Raw genomic sequence first — 23,871 nt, forward strand, 5'->3', positions numbered from 1 at the left:
CCCTAGACCTACAACAACCCTAGACCTACAAACCCCTAGACATAGAAAGCCCCTAGACCTACAACAACCCTAGACATAGAAAACCCCTAGACATAGAAAACCCCTAGACATAGAAAACCCCTAGACATACAAACCCCTAGACATACAAAACCCCTAGACATACAAAAACCCTAGACATACAAACCCCCTAGACATACAAAACCCTAGACATACAACACTAGAGTACCCACCCTAGTCACACCCTGACCTAACCAAAATATATAGAAAACAGAGATATCTATGGTCAGGGCGTGACAAGATGTAACATATTGTGCTATTTATCACAGACAGACTTTGTGTCAAAGTTTAACAAGGACATTTGTTTTTAAATCATTTCACATTATTAAATAGTGGCAGGATTTTATGTCAACAACCCGGGGACATGGCGTATCTCGTTGGCCCCGGGGTCATCCTGATAACATGTTCAGCTGACAGCCGACCTCTTCTCTCAAATAGCCCCAGGTTCAGAACAGGGCCAGAACAGGGCCAGAACAGGGCCTGAACAGGTTCAGAACAGGGCCAGAACAGGGCCAGAACAGGGCCAGAAAAGGTGAAGACCAGGACAAATTCCCATTCTTTGACCCGGAATGTAACAACAGCCCTCTTCCTCATCACTGGTTGTCTCTTGGTCTGGATCATATTCTGTGTTGTCTTCAACTTCTGACATGTCCTCCTCTAATGCATCTTCACTGTCAGTTTCCTGGCCTCCTCCTCCTCACCAGTGTCATGATCAAAGATATGATCAAGAGCCTCACATACAGTATATCATTTGGTTATTGTGCTGCCACAGAATGAATTGTGAGCAAGACTTCAAAAAAGCTTTATATACCAGAGCTGTGAGAAAAGTTCTATATATTATTGAAACAATGTTGCGATTGTTTGTGAGAATTCCAACAGGTGTGGTTCCCGTGGGGGAAAGACTCTAATGGGAAAGGTTCCCGTGGGGGTTGCCATGGAAGCCAAGAAGGGGAGTGAGGTGTGTGTGTGCTCAAACACAGTTGCATGTGGGAGTCTGGGAGAGGAAGTGTGTCCATCTGATGAATGGGCATGTGCCTGAACAACATGTTTTACACTAATATACGCTAGTCTAGTTATACACTAGTCTCACCTATTCATTTCTAATGACCGGTCATTTTTGACCAGGAACACCACAGGTGTACAAAAGTTAAATAAAACACCCAAAATGTAATGAAAATCATCAAAATGTATTGTGTGTGTTCAGATGCCCCGTGTGGACAAAGTCATGGAACCTTATGACAATCAGATTAAATGAACTATATTTTTCAGAGAGAAAACCGGAACACAGCAGGAGGATTCTAACTGAGACTAATGCCTAAACAGAGCTATGGACTGACAACATTATAGCTCTAACCGTGTTATGAGGCTACGCAGTGTTTGTTTACATTTACTTTGTTTACAAACATTGGAGTCAAAAACAAACTTGTATTTTGGGGTTGTGATTGGTTACGACAGTTGAACTAAGCTCATGACGCATTCACAAGTTATATTCTTCAAGATTCAGTGGGGATATAATATATATTGTTAATTTATCCGTCCCAAAATTGATGCTGCACCTAAGGATTCCAGCTTTAATTAAAAGGACTAAAACAGAATGAAAGAGCCGGTGATGTTAGAGCTCAATACATCAGATCATCAGGCCAGAGCAGCCAAACCCAACTCTACCCTGCTGTTGGTTGATGAAATTAATGTCCTTCTCTGCAGCCCTCTACCTCCCCTTTCCTTTCACTGGGAATGTCCTTAGTGAGGCACCATTGATTCATTGATTCATTGATACAGGTGGTGAGGGCTCCCTACAACAGGACTAGACAGACAGCCTTGATACAGGTGGTGAGGGCTCCATACAACAAAGGATCAGAACAGGGCCAGATCAGGTTCAGAACAGGGACAGAACAGGGCCAGAACAGGGCCAGAACAGGGCCAGAACAGGGCCAGAACAGGGCCAGAACAGGTTCAGAACAGGGCCAGAACAGGGCCAGAACAGGTTCAGAACAGGACCAGAAACAGGCAGGCTCACGGCGAACAGGTTCAGAACAGGGCCAGAACAGGTTCAGAACAGGCAGAACAGGGCCTAGAACAGGTTCAGAACAGGGCCAGAACAGGTGCAGACAAGGTTCAGAACAGGGCCAGAACAGGGTCAGAAACAGGTTCAGAACAGGGCCTGAACAGGTTCAGAACAGGCCAGAACAGGTCAGAACAGGTTCAGAAACAGGGGCCTGAACAGGGTCAGAACAGGTTCAGAACGGGCCTTGAACAGGTGGCAGAACAGGGCCTGAACAGGGCCAGAACAGGGCCAGAACAGGTTCAGACAGGTTCAGAACAGGGCCAGAACAGGTTCAGAACAGGTTCAGAACAGGGCCAGAACAGGTTCAGAACAGGGCCAGAACAGGTTCAGAACAGGGCCAGAACAGAACAGAACAGTTCAGAACAGGGCCTGAACAGGTCAGAACAGGGCCAGAACAGGTTCAGAACAGGTGTCAACAGGGCCAGAACAGGGCCACAGGGCCTGAAACAGGTTCAGAACAGGGCCAGAACAGGTTCAGAAAAGGTTCAGAACAGGGCACCTGAACAGGTTCAGAACAGGGCCAGAACAGGTTCAGACAGCAGGCCAGAACAGGTTCAGAACAGGGCCAGAACAGGTTCAGAACAGGTTCAGAACAGGGCCTGAACAGGTTCAGAACAGGGCCAGAACAGGGCCAGAAACAGGTTCAGAACAGGGCCTGAACAGGTCAGAACAGGTTCAGAACAGGGCCAGAACAGGGCCAGAACAGGTTCAGAACAGGGCCAGAACAGGCTGAACAAGTTCAGAACAGGGCCAGAACAGTTCAGAACAGGGCAGAAACAGGTTCAGAACAGGTTCAGAACAGGTTCAGAACAGGGCCAGAACAGGTTCAGAACCAGGGCCTGAACAGGTTCAGAACAGGGCCAGAACAGGGTTGAAACAGGTTCAGAACAGGGCCAGAACAGGTTCAGAACAGGGCCAGAACAGGTTCAGAACAGGGCCAGAACAGGGCCAGAACAGGTTCAGAACAGGGCCAGAACATGGCTTGATCCCAAGCTACCACTTACCTGCTGTTCTGATCATCACATCGCTGCAGTTCCCTCCCTCTCCTCTCCTTTCTACCCTATCATTAGATGTGTCAGACTCTGCCCAGAAGCATCATTCTCATTGTCTTTCTCTCCTATAGAAGTTAAGGCTAATCTGCATATGGCTTTTAGTAACTACCATACTGACTCTTCCCTCAGCGAGACCCACGACCCTTTATTAAAACGACTAAACATAACTTTAAAGTGGTGTGGTGGTGCTGGTGTTAGATCAGAACTAGCTGCGTTACCCTGCGGTTCTGATCATCAACCAACGTCTCTCTGCTGTCCGTCCACATCCCTCTCTCCTCACCACTCTCTCTCTCTCGCTCTCCTCTTCCCTCCTCTCCTCACCACTCTTCCCTCTCTCTCATCTTCCCTCTCTCCTCACCACTCTCTCTCTCTCTCTCGCTCTCTCTTCCCACTCTCCTCACCACTCTCCTCTCTCATCTTCCCTCTTCTCCTCACCATCTCTCTCTCATTTTCCCTCTCTCCTCACCCACTCTCTCTCATCTTACCCTCTCTCCTCACCACTCTCTCTCTCATCTTCCCTCCTCCTCTCCCTCCTCTCTCTCCCTCTCCTCACCACTCTCTCTCTCATCTTCCCTCTCTCCTCACCACTCTCTCTCTCATCTTCCCACTTCTCCTCACCACTCTCTCTCTCTCTGATCTTCCCTCTCTCCTCACCACTCTCCCTCTCTCTCCTCTTCCCTCACTCCTTATCCCCCCCCCTCTCTCTCTCTCTCTCTCTCTCTCTCAATTCAATTCAATTCAAGGGGCTTTATTGGCATGAGAAACATGTGTTAACATTGCCAAAGCAAGTGAGGTAGATAATATACAAAAGTTAAATGAACAATACAAATTAACAGTAAACATTGCACATACAGAAGTTTCAAAACAATAAAGACATCACAAATGTCATATTGTATATATACAGTGTCTCTCTCTCTCTCTCTTTCTCCCTCTTCCCTCTCTCTCTCCTCTTCCCTCTCTCTCTCATCTTCCCACTCCTTCTATTAAAACAAACTGTAGACATGCTTGTTAGATGGTATGCAGACTACATATCATTGAGTGGTATTTGATGGTGGTTTCTCAGAGCCCAGACACACAAGGCTGTCTACACAAAAAATACAATGTCACATATTGTAGGTAAGGATTAAACTCACTGGTTAGTCACGTCTGCAGAGCATTGGACTCACGCATGTAAATGCAGAGAACTATGCATTCTATAGTGATCAATAGTGGGAAAAGGCCTATTCACCAGATGATTAACAATACATTTATTATTTTCATATATTATACCAAACCAGTACCAGTCAAATATTTTAGAACATCTACTCATTCAAGGGTATTTATTTTATTTTGTATTATTTTCTACATGTTAGAATAATAGTGAAGACATCAAAACTATGAAATAACACATATAGAATCATGTAGTAACCAAAAAAGTGTTAAACAAATCAAAATATATTTTATATTTGAGATTCTTCAACATGTCCACCTTTTGCCTTGATGACAGCTTTGCACACTCTTAAGTAAAACTCAAAAAGTATTTTGTTTTAAATCGACTAAATTAAGTATCAAAAGATAAATGTAATTGCTAAAATATAAAAGTATAAATCGCTTCAAATTCCTTACATTAAACAAACCAGACGGCACCATTTTGTATTTATTTTTATAAACAGATAGCCAGGGGAACACTCCAACGTTCACACATCATTTGCAAACGCCGCTTTTGTGTTGAGTGAGTCTGCCAGATCAGAAGCAGTAGGGATGACCAAGGATGTTCTCTTGATAAGTGTGTGAATTGGACCATTTTCCTGTTCTGCTAACCATTCAAAATGTACTTTTGGGTGTCAGGGAAAATGTATGTAGTAAAAAGTACATTATGTTCTTTAGGAATTTAGTGAAGTAAAAATAAAACTTGTCAAAAATCTAAATAGTAAAGTACAGACACCCCCAAAAAACTACTTAAGTAGTACTTTAAAGTATTTTTACTTAAGTACTTTTCACCACTGCATAAGACCCACTAATAATTAAATTATTTTATCAAAATAGTTTAAAGTGCTTTTTTTTTGCAATAATCACTGATCTGACTTTCAGGTCTGTTTATAAAAATTCACTTTTTGGCCAACAAAGCCAAAGCTGGCTTCCCCTTTTGGCCTTTCAGCCCCAATTTCCCCACAGTATGAAGCCAGCCCTCTCCGCCCGCATGGCGCGGAATACCTTGACAAACTCGTCAAGAATTTCCCCACCTTTGACCCCGTTCCAGGTCAATCAAACTGAGACGTTCCTAGCTGACACAGAGGACGTGTTGGATGGCTACCCGAACACTACAGAATCTGACAGGGTTGACCTGTTGACGCGAAAGTCGAATAGACACGTGACAAGGCTCATTCGTCTACAACAACAACACGTGCTAAATGACTACGCTAAACTTGCCACAGCTTTGAAAGTAGAATTCAGTGGTTCTGTGACTCGCAAACAAGATAGCTCAATGGCTAACACCGTCAAACAACCTCGGAACGAACACCCACAAGCTTACTATCATAGGCTTCGTTCAGCATACACTGGCCTACTCACTGAAACAGGAATGGAAGACCTGTTACCGTTCAAACAAAAGTTTCTGTATCCCACCTTCATTACCTACTTGGGCCCTACAGCCCACATTGGCTTGCCTATCTTACAACTCAGAGAGCTTGCAAGCACAGCTTTCGAGGCATCAAAAGTTCACAACGCTAAGAGCCCTGACCACTCGGTTTTGAAGTTTGACCAGGAGCACTCACTCCAGTTAGAGGTATTATCAGGTATTGGAGCGTTAAGAGATGACGCACAACAATGGTTTCTACCACCAATAACCTCCGCGGTCGAAATAACTGTAAAGTACGTCGCCATCAAAACGACTACCGCTACAATCGACCTGTTCGCTACGTTCCTGCCACAAAAAAAACATTAACAAAGTCCTACATGTCTCCCAAAACATTTAGTCAAGATTGGATCTTGATTAGAAAAAGCCAACAATTGTCAGCTTCTGACCTTAGTTCCTTTTTTATGTCTTTATTTTAGGTCAGAGCGTGAGTTGSGGTGGGCATTCTATGTTGTTTTTCTATGTTTTGTTCTGTTGTTCTATTTCTATGTGTTTGTGTCCGATAGAGGAAAGTCGTTACAACAATGTTCTAAGATACATCTAAGATGTTACTGAGGTGTACCACACTGCTCATAGAAGAAGTCCAGTGGACTGAGGTGTACCACACTGCTCATAGAAGAAGTCCAGTGGACTGAGGTGTACCACACTGCTCATAGAAGAAGTCCAGTGGACTGAGGTGTACCACACTGCTCATAGAAGAAGTCCAGTGGACTGAGGTGTACCACACTGCTCATAGAAGAAAGTCCAGTGGACTGAGGTGTACCACACTGCTCATAGAAGAAGTCCAGTGGACTGAGGTGTACCACACTGCTCATAGAAGAAGTCCAGTGGACTTCCACCTCAAACAAAACATTTTTTATTGTTATGCCTTGCCATGTGTAGGTTCAACTACAATACAACAAGTAAAGTGCTCTAATCATGTGTTCCGGTAGGATATTATTTCAGATTAAATTGGTAGGATAACTGGTCCCCTTGAGTACCAGTACCAATGCCAGCAATAGTCAGTCCAGCTACAATCAGTAAGAAGGTTAGAGACCTAACAAATCAAATTAGCCTTGACAAGTAGTTAGGTGTCACTCAGAGTGCAACACGGGGAAGGGAATCTCCAGTGCACTCTTCCAATGGTTAACACACATGCAACTAATAAATAGAACCGTCCATTTAGGAGGAAAGTTATTAGAAGTCATGAACCATGATCACACCACATACGACTGGTCCAATACTTAAAGAGTACTTCCGTCGTGAGGTTAGCTCCTCCGTGGAAAACATAGCTATGAAATAGACTTCATACCTATCGCCACTACAATAGTGGAAGACACAGTGACTTGTAGTAAAACCACTACAGACTCCCTCGGCACCAACTCTGACTGACCTCCAGGCATTGACCTGGAAAATACCTGATTACATCAGACTCATTCTGAACAAGTTGTAATCTGCCAGGATACTTGGTTTTCTACCCTTGACATGCACGCTTGTGTAAACACAAACGCACATGCACAATGGAACATCCAATTAGGATTTATGCTAGTATCACATAAGGGTCCGAGCAAAATACCAGCCTTCGTAAAGTTGAGCATTTACATTGAGGCCTTTGACTCTACAGCCACAGTACTCACCAGTTTTCTTCCCAGAAGTCCATAGGTCATCCCTGTAGACTGCCCAAGACCAGAGCCTTACAGCTGTAGACGTATCATATAGTTATCAACTTAGGATAGTGCCTAAGCAACACACCAAGTAGGAAAACCCTAGACATGACATTAGAGACAAAGCCATGATAGTCATTTTGCCAAGACATTGGATGTATATAGAATATAGTCCAATTAGATGATTTTGGTGTGAAAACTATATTTGTATATCTTTTGTTTATGCTTTCATTCCTTTTCAGTTCAGTTCCTTTGTCACTTAAGGAAGTTATAGAGCCATAAACAAAGTCCCCATACAACCATCACTTGGTGCCACAATGCCGCTCATTGGAGAATTAATGTAATGATATATATTTTGTGAGTGTGTGAGCATTGTCAACATCTGCCTAAGTTACTGCCCAGATCTTCCAGTCTGGACGACCAGACGACGTGTCCGGAACGGCGATCCCAAATCTGGACACCCACTGCCCATCCTTGTGGTGGCCTGTCCCGCTGTCAGAGAGCCTACCAAGGTAAACCACCAGAGGGGGGGGGGGACCGCAACGGCGATCACCAACCGGACATCAACTGCCCATCCTTGTGGTGGACTGCTCGGCTTTCAGAGAGCCTACCAAGTTCAATCACCAGAGGGGGACTGCAACGATGATCTACAAACAGTACATCGCGTGGTCATTATTTTTTATGTTGATTTGTAACTTGCAGGATAATCACAAGATCCAAACCACCAGGGGGCAATGTCAAGACGTGGCCCTTTTTGCGTATAGCTAGTGGCTTCCCCCTCTCTCTCTCTCCTACACCTAGGTTCTGTTATCTCAGGTCGTAAATTCCTGGCGGAGACTCTCTCTCCCCCTGGCCATGCAGAGAGAGAGACACAGAGAGAACAAAGGATTTCACATGGCGAACTCCTAAATCCCCAAAATTGAAATTTGAAACAAAATGTCTACTTGTAGGAATGGTCCGTGGACATTTAAGGGTATGACGAGTGTGTTTAATTTGGTGACCGCAAAGAGGACAGGAAACACATAGCTATATATCTGAATGTGTACGTTTCTCAATTATGAGGTTTGCATCTAATTCTTGTATAAAATGAATGAGTAAAGATGAAACTATTTGTGAAATGATATAATGTGAAGTTAAACCTTTAATGTGAGAGAATTGTATTCCCTTTAAAGTTTAACTAGGTCATTGGCCTGCCCCCGTGAGCACAGACATGATCTGACATCAGAGAACCACCTCTTCTATTGTTACAAATAAACCCCCCTCCTGAGGAAATCCTCTTCAGACTAAGGAAACCCACAGCATGAGCTGTGATTGCGAATAGTTACTGATTTCCTAACCAAAGACACGCAAAAGACACGACACCAACCTTATTTCTCAGAATAAGAACGAGTTGCCAATTCCTTATAAAATTGTTTTATGCTGATTGCTCATTTATAAAACACAGACTAAACAGCTAGTATAACAATCTTTATTTGACTAAAATGCTTCTAGTGATACGTGGAACCATAATGCACGCGAGACAAACTGAGCATTCATTTTCCAGATTGACGGTTCATTGGTTCATCCATATTAGTAGTGTCTGTTCTGCTCAAAATTTGAAGAGTTTAAACACAAACAGGGAATGATTCGAAAGGTTAACTTCTCCATTACAGGAAAATAATATCTCAATTTGTTACGGGTGTCCATATAAACGATTCTATTGGAACAAAACCTCAAATTCAAATAGCGACTTGAAACCATTTGTCAGAGAGGAAGAAGTGATCTCTCATCTTTGTTGTGAGTGGTAGGGGGAGGGGCTTGGTGTGAGTGGTAGGGGAGGGGCTTGGTGTGAGTGGTAGGGGAGGGGCTTGGTTGTGAGTTGGTAGGGGAGGGGCTTTGGTGTGAGTGTGGGGGGAGGGGCTTGGTGTGAGTGGTAGGGGTAGGGGCTTGCTGTGAGTGGTAGGAGGGGCTTGGTGTGAGTGGGTTTAGGGGGAGGGGCTTGGTGTGAGGGAGAGGGGCTGGTGTAGAGTGGTAGGGGGAGGGCTTGGTGTGAGGGGGAGGGGTTGGTGTGGAGGGGGAGGGCTTGGTGTGAGGGAGGGGACCTGGTGTGAGTGGTAGGGGAGGGGCTTGGTGTGAGTGGTAGGGGAGGGGCTTGGTGTGAGTGGTAGGGGCGGGGCCTTGGTGTGAGTGGAGGGGGGGGCTTGGTGTGGAGGTGTTGGGGGAGGGGCTTGGTGTGAGTGGTCGAGGGGCTTTGTGGTGTGAAGTGGAGGGGAGGGGCTTGGTGTGGAGTGGTAGGGGAGGGGCTTGGTGTGAGGGGAGTGCCTGGTGTGAGTGGGGGGAGGGCTTGTGTGAGGGGGGAGGGGCTTGGTGTTGAGGGGGGAGGGACTTGGTGTGAGGGGGAGGGACTGGTGTGAGTGGTAGGGGAGGGGCTTGTGTGAGTGGTAGGGGGAAGGGGCTTGGTGTGAGGGGGGGACCTGTGTGGTGAGTGGTAGGGGAGGGGCTTGGTGGTGAGTTGGTAGGGGAGGGGCTTGGTGTGGAAGTGGTAGGGGAGGGGCTTGGTGTGTGTGGTTAGGGGGAGGGGCTTGGTGTGTGAGTGTTGGGGAGGGGCTTGGTGTGACTGGTAGGGGAGGGCTTGGTGTGATAGTAGGGGAGGGGCTTGGTGTGAGGGAGAGGGGCCTGGTGTGAGTGGTAGGGGAAGGGGCTTGGTTGTGAGTGGTAGGGGAGGGACTTGTGTGAGGGGAGGGGCTTGGTGTGAGGGAGAGGGACCTGGTGTGAGTGGTAGGGGAGGGGCTTGGTGTGAGTTGTAGGGGGAGGGGCTTGGTGTGAGTGGTAGGGGGGAGGGGCTTGGGAGAAAAAGGCGGAGCTAGAGGGGTTCACTCTCACCAAAATCTGTCCAAAAATAAGCCCAATGCATTTCTATGCACTTAATTTGAACCTAAGTTTGTCGCCTGCCTTCCCGCCTTTGGGACAATGAGTCCTGTTGTTCGGCCGGAGTCATGAGCATCTCGTCATTATATACAGATCTCTGGTGTAAATGGGAAGGTGCACAGCACAGTAGGACAGAAGGAGACGAGACCAAAACGACAACATGACAACAAGCGGACATTAACGCTCATACAGCCATTTTGCAAAAAAATATGTATTTGAATTAATCGAATTAATTCAAAGTATTGCCCAGCCCTAGTGTGTGCGTGTGTTTGTGTGTGTGTGTGTGTGTGTGTGTGTGTGTGTGTGTGTGTGCGAGCGCATGTGTTTCCTTGTACACACACTTCTCTGCTGTCTGTATGCGTTCAACAGCGGGAGATCTGTCTTACAACAGCGTCCCTCAATAGTATCATGATGACACGCTGTCAAACAGCATTCATATGAGTCAGATATCTTATCTTAGAGCTGATATTACTATGCAGAAAGCAGTGTTGATGTGAAGTTCATTTCCTGCGTCTCTCTCTGCTACAGCTCTGGATGATAATCATTGTGACCTGCTAGATAGTGGGAGGTGGAGCAAACCACTCGTCTCATTACGACTGTTCATTTCCTCCTCCCTGCCGCGCTGTCTGTCAAACGAAACAATAGACACTAACCGTGTCTGAAATCACACCCTGTTCACTACACAGTGCACTACTTTTGACCGAGGGTTCTTAGGGAATAGAGTGCTATTTGAGACAGAGGGCACTCATTTCCTCGTTGTTCGTCAACACCACGGGTCATGACCAGGAAAATGGTCAATGATCACCGGCGGGAGGGTGGCAAAGCTTTGAGACTATGGTTAAAAGCAGTGCACTATTATCAGAATACGGTTCTATTTGATAAGCACACAAAGCCTTTTCCTGTTAATGTTTTTGCATTTAAAAAAATAATAATTGTGGGGGGGGGGGGTAGATCGGCTTTAATATTGCAGACAGACTGTAGATTCCTTTAGTATTGCAGACAGACTGTAGATTCCTTTAATATTGCAGACAGACTGTAGATTCCTTTAATTTTACAGACAGACTGTAGATTCCTTTAATTTTACAGACAGACTGCAGATTATATCAATTTATTTGTTTGCATTTCTAATCCCCCTTATTTGTATTTTATTTATTTTTACTCTGATGGTAATAAACTAACAGACAACAATACTTTTATTTCTACTTACAGCTAGTCTCACGTCTACGGTACCTGTAGTTAAATAATTATATATTTATATTTCTAATTTCCTCTTTCTTTAAGTGCTGGATATTCACCCACAGCAACCAATCCACCATTCATTCTGATCTTAACTTCAACCCTCCGATGTCCACAGATTAACACATCTTTCCCATTAAAATGCCATTTTGCTACTTCCTTTATGCGATACATCCCTCCATTTTACTGTGACGTCTTACGAGGATCCTGAACCTCCCTATTTGTAGCATTTCTACCGATGCTGCCCTAAAAATCAATACATTACCCAGGAGCATAATGATATTTCCAATTGACTGACAAGGTTTTTCAGATCCCCTAACAATACAGTTTTACAGGTCCATCTGAACCCTGATTCTCTGACATAACAACCATTCCTGGACCCGACTCCAAAAGAAGAAAGCCCCCGATGGACAGTATTAGAAAATGTGTCCTGTTGATTCTGTTTCCTCATGGCAGTGTTTGCATAAGGTTGACAATATTCAGACCCCATTCGTTTTTTCCCTATTTTGTTACGTTACAGCCTTATTGCTTAAATTGCTTAAATTGTTTTTAATTCCTACTCAATTTACACACAGTACCCCATAATGACAAAGCAAAAACAGGTATTTAGAAATGTTTCCTAATTTATTAAAAAAACAAAACCAAAATAAAACATTGACATAAGTATTCAGATCCTTTACTCAGTACTTTGTTGAAGCACCTTTTGGCAGTGATTACACCCTCAAGTCTTCTTGGGTATGATGCTACAAGCTTGGCACACCTGTGTTTGGGGAGTTTCTCCCATTCTTCTCTGCAGATCCTCTCAAGCTCTGTCAGGTTGGATGGGGAGCGTCGCTCCACAGCTATTTTCAGGTCTCTCCAGAGATGTTCGATCGGGTTCAAGTCCGGGTTCAGGGTGAGCCACTTAAGGACATTCAGAGACTTGTCCCGAAGCCACTCCTGCGTTGTCTTGGCGGTGTGCTTAGGTGTGATGTCCTGTTGGAAGGTGAACCTTCGCCCCAGTCTAAGGTCCTGAGCGCTCTGGAGCAGGTTTTCATCAAGGATCTCTCTGTACTTTGCTCCGTTCATCTTTGCCTCGATCCTGACTAGTCTTCCAGTCCTTGCCACTGAAAAACATCCCCACAGAATGATGCTGCCACCACCATGCTTCAAAGTAGGGATGGTGCCAGATTTCCTCCAGACATGACGCTTGACATTTAGGCCAAAATATTCAATCTTGGTTTCATGAGACTATGCAATCTTATTTCTCATGGTCTGAGAGCCTTTAGGTGGCTTTTGGCAAACTCCAAGCGGGCTGTCATGTGCCTTTTACTGAGGAGTGGCTTCCGTCTGGCCACTCTACCATAAAGGCCTGGTTGGTGGAGTGCTGCAGAGATGGTTGTCCTTCTGGAAGGTTCTCCCAAATCCAAAGAGGAACTCTAGAGCTCTGTCAGAGTGACCATCGGGTTATTGGTCACCTCCCTGACCAAGGACCTTCTCCCCTCATTTCTCAGTCTGGCTGGGCGTCCAGCTCTAGGAAGAGGCTTGTTGGTTCCAAACTTCTACCATTTAAGAATGATGGAGGCTACTGTGTTCTTGGGGATCTTCAATGCTTCAGAAAGTTTTGGGTAACCTTCCCCAGATCTGTGCCTCGACGCAATCCTGTCTCAGAGCTCTACGGACAATTCTTTCGACCTCATGGCTTGGTTTTAGTTCTGACATGCACTGTCAACTGCTAAAACTTATATAGGCAGATGTGTGCCTTTCCAAATCATGCCCAATGAATTGAATTTACCACAGGTGTTAAACAGCTCAAGGATGCACCTGAGCTCAAGTTCGAGCCTCGTTGCAAAGGGTCTGCATACTAGGTTATTTAATTTTTTATAAATTTGCAAACCTTTCAAAAAACCTGTTTTCGCTTTGTCATTATGGGGTATTGTGTGTAGATTGAGGAGAAATATTTTAATTAATCAATTTTAGAATAAGGCTTTAACGTAACAAAATATGGAAAAAGTCAAGGGGTCTGAATACTTTCCCAAGGCACTGTATTGAGCATTATTTTTGTAGCAAGAATTTTACATAATAGCATAAATTGAAACAAACAAATTGATGTGTCAATTCTTGTTTTATATGTCAGTTCATAGAACCTGTGCCAAGGCATTTGGACATAAAAAAAAACCTGTTCCCAACTGACTTGAATTTTATATGGTATTGCTGTCAAACCGTTTTAAGGGAAACTGATAAATTTTTTCGATTTATAGTAATAATTAAAGCCATGTATGATTTTTAATGGGTGGCAGACAAATTTCATTCTTAAATGTATTGTTTATTAAGCAATTGTCTCTTCCAACTTTGTGGCAGTTTGTATGGAACATACACCTCCGTACAATGCTGTTAGTTGCTTGTGTGACATCATTTTACCGTCCTTGTTTACAATGTCCTTCATAAATATTGTATCCTTCTTGTAAAAAAAAATGTTGCGAAACTTTTTTTCTTCTTTATCGTTGGAGTTCAGCCATTTGCTGTAATATTAGATTTGCCTTTTATGGAGGATGACATTGAAATTGTAACCAAATCTGTATGATTTCATTTAAAAAGGAGGATACTTGTCAATAAATAATAAATCAATCCACCGAAAATGTTTTAATCTTCAAAAAGGCAAAGAGCCTAAACATAGGATGGGCTTTTCTTAGTAGTTTGCTTAAAAAAATAAAAAAAAAACTGTTTGGATTCAGATAACAGTTTGATACAATGGAGGCTTAAAGAGAGAGGTTTAAATGCCTAAATATTTAATAGTTCTAACCCTCCAAACTTATTAAATCAAATCATGCTGTATTTATAGAGCACATTTCAGACAAGGAAATGCAACACAGCGTGCTTCACAGGAAAAAATGAATAAAAACAATGAAAATAAGAGGATGAAAAATCAAAGAATAACAATAAAACTAAACGACTAAAAACCACCCTGAGGAAAAGCAGAGCTAGAAAGGTGTGTTTTAAGATCTCTTTTAAAAAATGGCCACCATTTCGGCCCCCCCTCAGGTCCTCTGGCAGGCTATTCCAGAGGCAGGGCGCATAGGAACTAAAGGCTGCCTCTCCATGCCTCTTGGTCCTAGTCTTTGGGATAGTTAAAAGGCCAGAGGACCTGAGGGACCTACTGGGTTCAGAACTTAAAAGCATGTCTGACATGTATTTTGGTGCATAATCGTGGAATGATTTAAAAACCAACAGAAGAATCTTAAAATGTATTCTAAAACTCACAGGCAGCCAGTGTAGAAACCTTAAAACGGATGTATTGTGAGCTCTCTGTCTGGTCTTGGTCAGTACCCTTGCTGCAGCATTCTGTATGTTTTACAGTTGACCAATGGCTTTATTGGGTAGACCAGACATGAGAGCATTACAGTAGACAAGCCTGCTTGTAATAAAAGCCTGGAGGAGTCTCTCTCTGTATCAGCCTGAGAGAGAAACGGCCTCATCTTGGATATGGTCGTCAGGTGGTAAAAAGCTATTTTTGGTCACATTACTAATGTATGATTCAAAATTTAGTTCAGAATCTAAAAATAGCTCCTACACCAATTTAGAACTGGACCGGAGAGGCCAACCCACCTCTCCAGTCTGTCCAGAAGGACGTCATGGTCAACAGGGTCAAATGCAGCACTTAAATCCAAGAGTACAAGGACAGAGAGTCGATTGGCATCTGTGTTATAGCTCTAAGATCATTTACCACTTTAACAAAGGCTGTCTCTGTGCTGTGGTGGGCCTTATAAAACAGAATGCAATTTTCCTAAAATACAGTAGGCACTTATACAATTATTTAGCTGTTTGAAAACCACTTCTCCAGAATTTTGCTTAAGAATGTATTGTTGGATATTCGCTGAAAATTGCTAAGAGCTGAAGAATCTATATTACTTTTCTTCAGAAGGGGTTTCACCATAGTAGTCTTTAGTGCAGTGGGCAAAGTGCCTGTGAACAGGGAGAGATTAACAATAGCTTGCACTTCTTCAGATATGCAATTAAAAACAGTTTTGAAGGCGGTGGGGATAGGATCGAGAAGACAGGTAGAAGGCTTAAGTTGTGATGTCACTTTCCTGAGCCTGTCTGTGTCAACCAGGGAACATAAATCCATACGACCTTTGTGTGGTCGGCCAGGGCACATATCATCAGACTTCTCATCAGATCTTGCTTGACTGATACCCAAACCATAAGGTTTGTTATATTATCTCTGAAATATGCCGCAAACTCATCACATTTAGATGTGGAGGAAAGTTCACATAGGTTTGCCGGGGAAGGATTTATCAGGTCGTCAATGGTCGAGAAGAGCTCTGGAATCTTTCTGATGATTAGTGATCAAGTTAGTAAAATGAACCCATCTGGCATTTCTAATGGCCTTGTTATATATGATGCTCTCTCATTTCTAATGGCCTTGTTAATATGAGCTCTTCTGCAATTTCTAATGGCCTTGTTATATATGATGCTCTCTCATTTCTAATGGCCTTGTTATATATGATGCTCTCTCATTTCTAATGGCCTTGTTATCTATTGATGCTCCTCTCATTTCATAATGGCCTTGTTATATATGATGCTCTCTCATTTCTAATGGCCTGTTATATATGATGCTCTCTCCATTTCTAATGGCCTTGTTATATATGAGCTCTCTCTTTTCAATGGCCTTGTTATATATGATGCTCTCTCATTTCAAATGGCCTTGTTTATATTATGATGCTCTCTCATTTCTAATGGCCGTGTTATATAATGATGCTCTCTCATTTCTAATGGCCTTGTTATATATGATGCTCTCTCATTCTTAATGGCCTTGTAATATATGATGCTCTCTTCATTTCTAATGGCTTGTTATATATGATGCTCTCCTCATTTTCAATGGCCTTGTTATATATGATGCTCTCTCTATTTCTTAATGGCCTTGTATTTTATGATGCTCTCTCATTTTAATGGCCTTGTTATAATGAATGCTCTCTCATTTCTAATGGCTTGTTTATTATGATGCTCTCTCATTTCTAATGGCCTTGTTATCATATGATGCTCTCTTCATTTCTAATGGCCTTGTTATATATGATGTCTCTCATTTCTAATGGCCTTGTTATATATGATGCTCTCTCATTTCTAATGGCCTTGTTATATATGATGCTCTCTCATTTCTAATGGCCTTGTTATATATGCCAAGTTGCTCTCTCAGTATATCATAATGGAGCTGCAACTTTGACTTTCTCCACTTCCAATCTGCCTTTCTGCAATTTCGCTTTAATTGATTGGTTTCCTAATCCATGGGGGTCTCAGTTTGGATGTTTATTATGTAAATATGTTTATTAATATAGTTAATAGTTAATATGCTTAACTTTGATCTGGTTTGCCATTCCAAATAATGTGAAATATTTTTTTCTCTCACATGACTTTAAAAAGGAGTCGGTAGAGCCATGAATACATACGTAAACTGCTATATCACTAGAGAACTGATCAGGGTAATCTTCCCGTAAACTGCTATATCACTAGAGAACTGATCAGGGTAATCTTCCCGTAAGACTGGCTTATATCACTAGAGAACTGATCAGGGTAATCTTCCCGTAAACTGCTATATCACTAGAGAACTGATCAGGGTAATCTTCCCGTAAACGGATATGATTTACCCTCTCCACTGTTTCAAGAATCAATATATTTTGCTACGTTAAATAGTTGCAAGGTCACTAAATTTTTCCGGGATATGTAAAACCAAGCACACCGACTTCACCATCCGCCCACTTAATCAGGAAACCAAATGGAAAATTTAAGTTTGTATATTTTAGAGACATAACCCGTAATATAGTCCACTTATCATAGTTGGGTTTTAGTCCAGAGAAAGTGTATTATATTGTTGCTGCTCAGCTCAGTGGCAAGGAATGAATCTGGCAACCCAGTGTGTGTGTGTGTGTGTGTGTGTGTGTGTGTGTGTGTGTGTGTGTGTGTGTGTGTGTGTGTGTGTGTGTGTGTGTGTGTGTGTCACAGTTTAGTCAAATTGCATAATACCATATATCCAGGAGTACATTGTCATGGAGTGGATTATATAATGTTTTTATACACAAAAGGCCACTACAATCGGTGAACTTTCCAAATATTACCAGCCAATATCTACCTCTCTGTTAAGAATTCCGAACATGATGACATGATGACGTGTTACGTTTTATGGCTTTACATCCTGCTATATTGTGGATGGAGTTACCTGTCTAACAGAACACAAAGGTGTTATTTAATGGAAGCCTCTCCAACATTATCCAGGTAGAGTCAGGCATTCCCCAGGTTAACTGTCTAGGCCCCTACTGTTTTCAATCTATACCAATTACATGCCACTGGCTCTGAGTAAAGCCTGTGTATTATGTATGCTTATGACTCTGTTCCTGTTTTGTCATTGATCATCATGTCTTGTCCCTGTGTTCCTCTGCTGGTCTTATTAGGTTCTTCTCCGTCTTTCTATCCCTCTCTCTCCCCCTCCTCTCTCCCTCTCTCGCTTCTCTCTCTATCGTCGTTCACTGCTCCCGCTGTTTCTCATTCTCCTAACGACCTCATTTCTCTTTCACACCTGTCCCCTATTTTGCTCTTATTAGAGTCCCTATTTCTCTCTTGTTTTCCGCTTCTGTCCTTGTCGGATTCTTGTTTGATGTTTGTGTCTGTGTCCTTGTTCCGCCTGTCGTGTTTTTGCCTTCTTCAGATGCTGCGTGTGAGCAGGTGTCAAGTCAGCTACGGCTGTGCCTCCTGTAGCGCACCTGCAGTCTGTGGTCGCGTCTCCAGTCGTTCCTCTCTACTGACAGAGGATTTCAGTTTCCTGTTTTGATTTACTTTGTTAATATCCAGGAGTATCAATTATTGTGTTTAAGACTGGATAAGATTCTGTTTCTATTACGCCGCTTTTGGGTCCTCATTCACCAGCATAACAGAAGAATCCGACCAAGATGGACCCAGCGCTACGGATTCTCTCATCACTCGTCGAGATCCAGGAGCAAGGCTCGGCAGACACGAGCAGGATTGTCTGCTGCTCGTCATGCCGTTGAGACCCTGGCCCAGGTCTCCGATCTCTCAGGACAGTTCAGAGTCTTCGTCTCGTGCACAGCTACTTCCTGGTCTTCGAGTCTCCGGACCTAGGGTTAATAACCCACCATGTTACTCTGGGCAGCCCACTGAGTGGTCGCTCCTTTCTCACCCAGTGGTGATATTGTGTTCTCTCTCCAGCCAACACATACTCCTAGAGAAGAGCTCGGATCGCTTACGTCATTCACTCCTTACTGGTCGGGCTCGGGAAGTGGGGCACAGCTCTATCTGGGAGGCTAAGGGCTGAGTGTTCTAACGTTTATCAGAATTTAAAGAGGGATGATACGGGTTTTGATCGTCAGTTTTTGGAAGGAGGCTTCCAGGGCCCTGGGCTTCCCTATGTCAAGGTGATCATCCATAACGGATTCACTCTATAGAGTTTCCGCACTCTTGCTCGCTCCAGTGACTGAACGAGCCGGCGTTGCTCGCATCGTTTCTGGAGGGACTTCACGCTGAGTTAAGGATGAGATTCTCTCCCGGAGGTTCTTCCAGCGTGGACTCTTTGATTGCACTCGCCATCCGCATAGAACGACGGATATGATCTTCGTCATCGGCTGTGGAAGAGAGTCGCGTTAACGGTGCTTCCCCTCTCGCATCTCAACCAATCTCCTCCCACCGGTTCAGAGAGCTGAGCCCATGCAGCTGGGGTATTCGCATCTCGACTAAGGAGAGGGAACGGAGAATCACCAACGCCTTTGCTCTATTGCGGTTCTGCTGGACATTTTGTCATGTCATGTCCAGTAAAAGCCGAGCTCATCAGTAAGCGGAGGGGCTACTGGTGAGCGCTACTACTCAGGTCTCTCCATCAAGATCCTGTACTACCTTGGTCGGTCCATCTACGCTGGGACCCGGTTCGCTGCTTCTGCAGTGCCTTGATAGACTCTGGGGCTGAGGGTTGTTTTATGGACGAAGCATGGCTCGGAAACATGACATTCTCTCAGACAGTTAGGGAAGCCCACGCCCATGTCTGCCTAGATGGTAGTCTTCTCCCCAGTATCAGATGTGAGACACTACCTTAACCCTCACAGTATCTGGTAACCACAGTGAAGACCATTTCCTTTTTGATTTTTCGTTCACCTTTTACACCTGTTGTTTTGGTCATCCCTGGCTAGTGTTCATCATCCTTCATTAATGGTCTAGTAATTCTTATCCTATCCTGGAACGTTTCTTGTCCATGTGAAGTGTTAATGCTGCTATCCTCCTGTTTCTTCTGTCCCCTCTACTCAGAGGAACCTGTGATTTGACAGGAGTGCCGGGGAATATCATGATCTGCGCACGTCTTCAGTCGGTCAGAGCCAGCTCTCTTCTCCTCACCGGTCGTATGATTTGTTGTATTGATCTCCTTCCGGGACCACTCCCCCTCGGGGACTATACTCTCTGTCGGCTCCCGAACGTAAGGCTCTCGAGGATTTCTGTCTGTTTCTCTCGACGCCGGTACCGTGGTGCCTTCTTCCTCTCCCCGGAGCGGGTTTTTCTTTGTTAAGAAGAAGGACGGTACTCTGCGCCCCTGCGTGGATTATCGAGGCTGAATGACATACGGTTGAATCGTTATCCGCTTCCCTTATGTCGTCAGCCTTCGAGATTGATGCAGGGAGCCAGGTTTTATAAGTTGGACCTTCGTAACGCTTACCATCTCGTACGCATCAGAGAGGGGACGAGTGGAAAACGGCGTTTAACACTCGTTAGGGCATTTGAATACCGGTTCTGCCGTCGGTGCTCATGCTCCAGCTGTCTTTCAGGCATTAGTTAATGATGTACTGAGAGCATGCTGAACATCTTTGTTTTCGTTTACCTGACGATATCCTGATTTTTTCACCGTCACTCGGATCATGTTCAGCACGTTGCACGTGTACTCCAGCGCTTTTTAGAGAATGTCTCTACGTGAAGGCTGAGAGTGCTCCTTTCATGTCTCCTCTGTCAATTTCTCGTCTGTATTTCCGCTGAAGGCATTCAGATGGATCCCCTAAGGTCCAGGCTGTCAGCGATTGGCCGTTCCTAAGTCACGTGGAGTTGCAGCGCTTTCTCGGTTTCGCTAAATTCTATCGGCGTTTCATTCGTAATTTCGTCAAGTGGCTGCCCCTCTCACAGCTCTGACTTCTGTCAAGACTGCTTTAAGTGGTCCGGTTCCGCCCAGGGAGCTTTGATCTCCTCAAGAAGCGTTTTACATCCGCCCCTATCCTTGTTACTCCTGACGTCACTAAACAATTCATTGTCGAGGTTGACCGTTCAGAGGTGGGCGTGGAGCCATTCTGTCTCAGCGCTTCCATTCTGACGATAAGGTCCATCCTTGCGCTTACTTTTCTCATCGCCTGTCGCCATCCGAACGCAACTATGATGTGGTAACCGCAAACTGCTCGCCATCCGCTTAGCCATAGGCGAATGGCGACAGTGGTTGGAGGGGCGACCGTCCCTTTTGTCGTTTGGACTGACCATAAGACCTTGAGTACATCCGTTCTGCAAACGACTTAATGCACGTCAAGCTCGTTGGGCGTTGTTTTTCGTCGTTTCGAGTTCGTGATTTCCTATCGCCCGGGAAATAAGAACACCAGCCTGATGCCTTATCCCCGTCTTTAGTTCTTCTGTGGCTTTACGACCCGACGAGGGGATTCTCCTGAAGGGCGTGTTGTCGGGTTGACTGTCTGGGGATTGAGAGACGGTAAAGCAAGCACTCACTCACACTGCGTCGCGCGCGCTTGTCCTAGTAACCTTCTGTTCGTTCCTGTCTCTACTCGTCTGGCTGTTCTTCAGTGGGCTCACTCTGCCAAGTTAGCTGGCCACCCCGGCGTTCGGGTACGCTTGCTTCTATTCGCCAGCGGTTTTGGTGGCCTACTCAGGAGCGGGACACACGCCGTTTGTGGCTGCTTGTTCGGACTGCGCGCAGCTAAGTCAGGTAACTCTCCTCCTGCCGGTCGTCTCAGACCGCTTCCCATTCCTTCTCGACCAGGTCTCACATCGCTTAGACTTTATTACCGGTCTGCCTTCGTCTGCGGGAAGACTGTGATTCTTACGGTTATCGATAGGTTCTCTAAGGCGGCACATTTCATTCCCCTCGCTAAGCTTCCTTCGCTAAGGAGACGGACAATTCATCATTGAGAATGTGTTCAGAATTCATGGCTCCCGTTAGACGCCGTTTTAGACAGAGGCCCGCAATTCACGTCACAGTTTTGGAGGAGTTCTGTCGTTTGATTGGTGCTTCCGTCAGTCTCTCTTCGGGTTTCATCCCCAGTCTAACGGTCAAGCAGAAAGGGCCAATCAGTCGATTGGTCGCATATTCGCAGCCTTTCGTTTCGAAACCCTGCGTCTTGGGCAGAACAGCTCCCCTGGGCTGAGTACGCTCACAACTCGCTTCCTTCGTCTGCTACGTGCTATCTCCGTTTCAGAGTAGTCTTGGGTACCAGCCTCCTCTGTTCTCGTCCCAGCTCGCCGAGTCCAGCGTTCCTCCGCTCAGGCTTTTGTCCAACGTTGTGAGCGCACCTGGAGGAGGGTCAGGTCTGCACTTTGCCGTTACAGGGCGCAGACTGTGAGAGCCGCCAATAAACGTAGGATTAAGAGTCCTAGGTATTGTCGCGGTCAGAGAGTGTGGTTTCCACTCGTAACCTTCCCCTTACGACAGCTTCTCGCAAGTTGACTCCGCGGTTCATTGGTCCGTTCCGTGTCTCTCAGGTCGTCAATCCTGTCGCTGTGCGACTGCTTCTTCCGCGACATTTTCGTCGCGTCCACCCTGTCTTCCATGTCTCCTGTGTCAAGCCTTTTCTTCGCGCCCCCGTTCGTCTTCCCTCCCCCCCGTCCTTGTCGAGGGCGCACCTATTTACAAGGTACGGAAGATCATGGACATGCGTTCTCGGGGACGTGGTCACCAGTACTTGTGGTTGGGAGGTTACGGTCCTGAGGAGAGGAGTTGGGTTCCATCTCGGGACGTGCTGGACCGTTCGTTGATTGATGATTTCCTTCGTTGCCGCCAGGGTTCCTCCTCGAGTGGCGCAGGAGGCGCTCGTGAGTGGGGGGTACTGTCATGTTTTGTCATTGATCATCATGTCTTGTCCCTGTGCTTCCCTCTGCTGGTCTTATTAGGTTTTTCCCTCTTTCATCCCTCTCTCTCCTCCTCCTCTCTCCCTCTCTCGCTCTCTCTCTCTATCGTTCGTTCCTGCTCCCAGCTGTTTCTCATTCTCCTAACGACCTCATTACTCTTTCACACCTGTCCCCTATTTTGCCCTCTGATTAGAGTCCCTTTCTCTCCCTCTGTTTTCCGCTTCTGTCCTTGTCGGATTCTTGTTTGATGTTTGTTTCTGTGTCTTGTTCCGCCCTGTCGTGTTTTTTGCCTTCTTCAGATGCTGCGTGTGAGCAGGTGTCTAAGTCAGCTACGGCCTGTGCCTTCCTGTAGCGACCTGCAGTCTGTGGTCGCGTCTCCAGTCGTTCCTCTCTACTGACGAGAGGATTTCAGTTTCCTGTTTTGGATTTACCTTGTTAATATCCAGGAGTATCATTATTTGTTTAAGACTGGAAAAAGACTCTGTTTTTATTACGTCGCTTTTGGGTCCTCATTCACCAGCATAACAGACTCAACACTATACACATTAGCTACCAACAAAAGTGAAATCACTGCAACACTTAACAAAGAGCTGCAGTCAGTAGGAGGTAATACATTATTCCAAAATATTTCAAAAACGAAACAATTGTATTTGGGACAAATCATTCACTAAACCCTAAACCTTATACATCTTGTTTTGAATATTGTGGAATTGAGCAAGTTGAGGAGAATAACTGCTTGGAGTAACCCTGGATTGTAAACTGTCATGGTCAAAACATATTGATGCACCAGTAGCTAAAATGGGTAAAGGAATGTTCATAATAAAGCACTGGTCTGCCTTCTTAACAATGCGACCAACAAGGCATGTCCTACAGGCCTAGTTTTGTGCACCTGGACCACTGTCCAGTCATGTGGTCAAGTTCTACAAAGAGGGACTTAGAGAAATTACAATTGGCCTTAAATGTACAACGGAGAGCTAACATTAATAATATGCATGTCAATCTCTCCTGGCTAAAGTTGAGGAAGAATTTAAAACCTCTACGGGATCGGTGTCCCCCTGCGGGACGGTTGAGCTAATGTAGGCTAATGTGATTAGCATGAGGTTGTAAGTAACAAAAAAAAATCCAGGACTAGGTATCTGATACGGGCAGAAAGCGTAAATTATTGTTAATCTAACTGCACTGTCCAATTGACAGTAACTATTACAGTGAAATAAT

The 23,871-nt window shown here is 44.8% G+C and overlaps 1 protein-coding gene across 1 annotated transcript; it reads right to left on the reverse strand.

The window, feature by feature from the left end:
- Window positions 1–9,395: 9,395 nt before the first annotated feature.
- On the reverse strand, window positions 9,396–22,641 carry LOC112072451 (uncharacterized). Its single transcript, XM_070439804.1, has 3 exons — window positions 22,491–22,641; window positions 20,420–20,487; window positions 9,396–10,253 (listed from the first exon to the last, which is right to left on the reverse strand). The coding sequence occupies exons 1-3, from the start codon at window positions 22,639–22,641 to the stop codon at window positions 9,396–9,398; spliced, it is 1,077 nt and encodes a 358-aa protein (XP_070295905.1).
- Between the last annotated feature and the right edge of the window lie 1,230 nt (window positions 22,642–23,871).

Source organism: Salvelinus sp. IW2-2015, unplaced genomic scaffold, assembly GCF_002910315.2.
Source record: "Salvelinus sp. IW2-2015 unplaced genomic scaffold, ASM291031v2 Un_scaffold1932, whole genome shotgun sequence".
NCBI lineage: Eukaryota > Metazoa > Chordata > Actinopteri > Salmoniformes > Salmonidae > Salvelinus > Salvelinus sp. IW2-2015.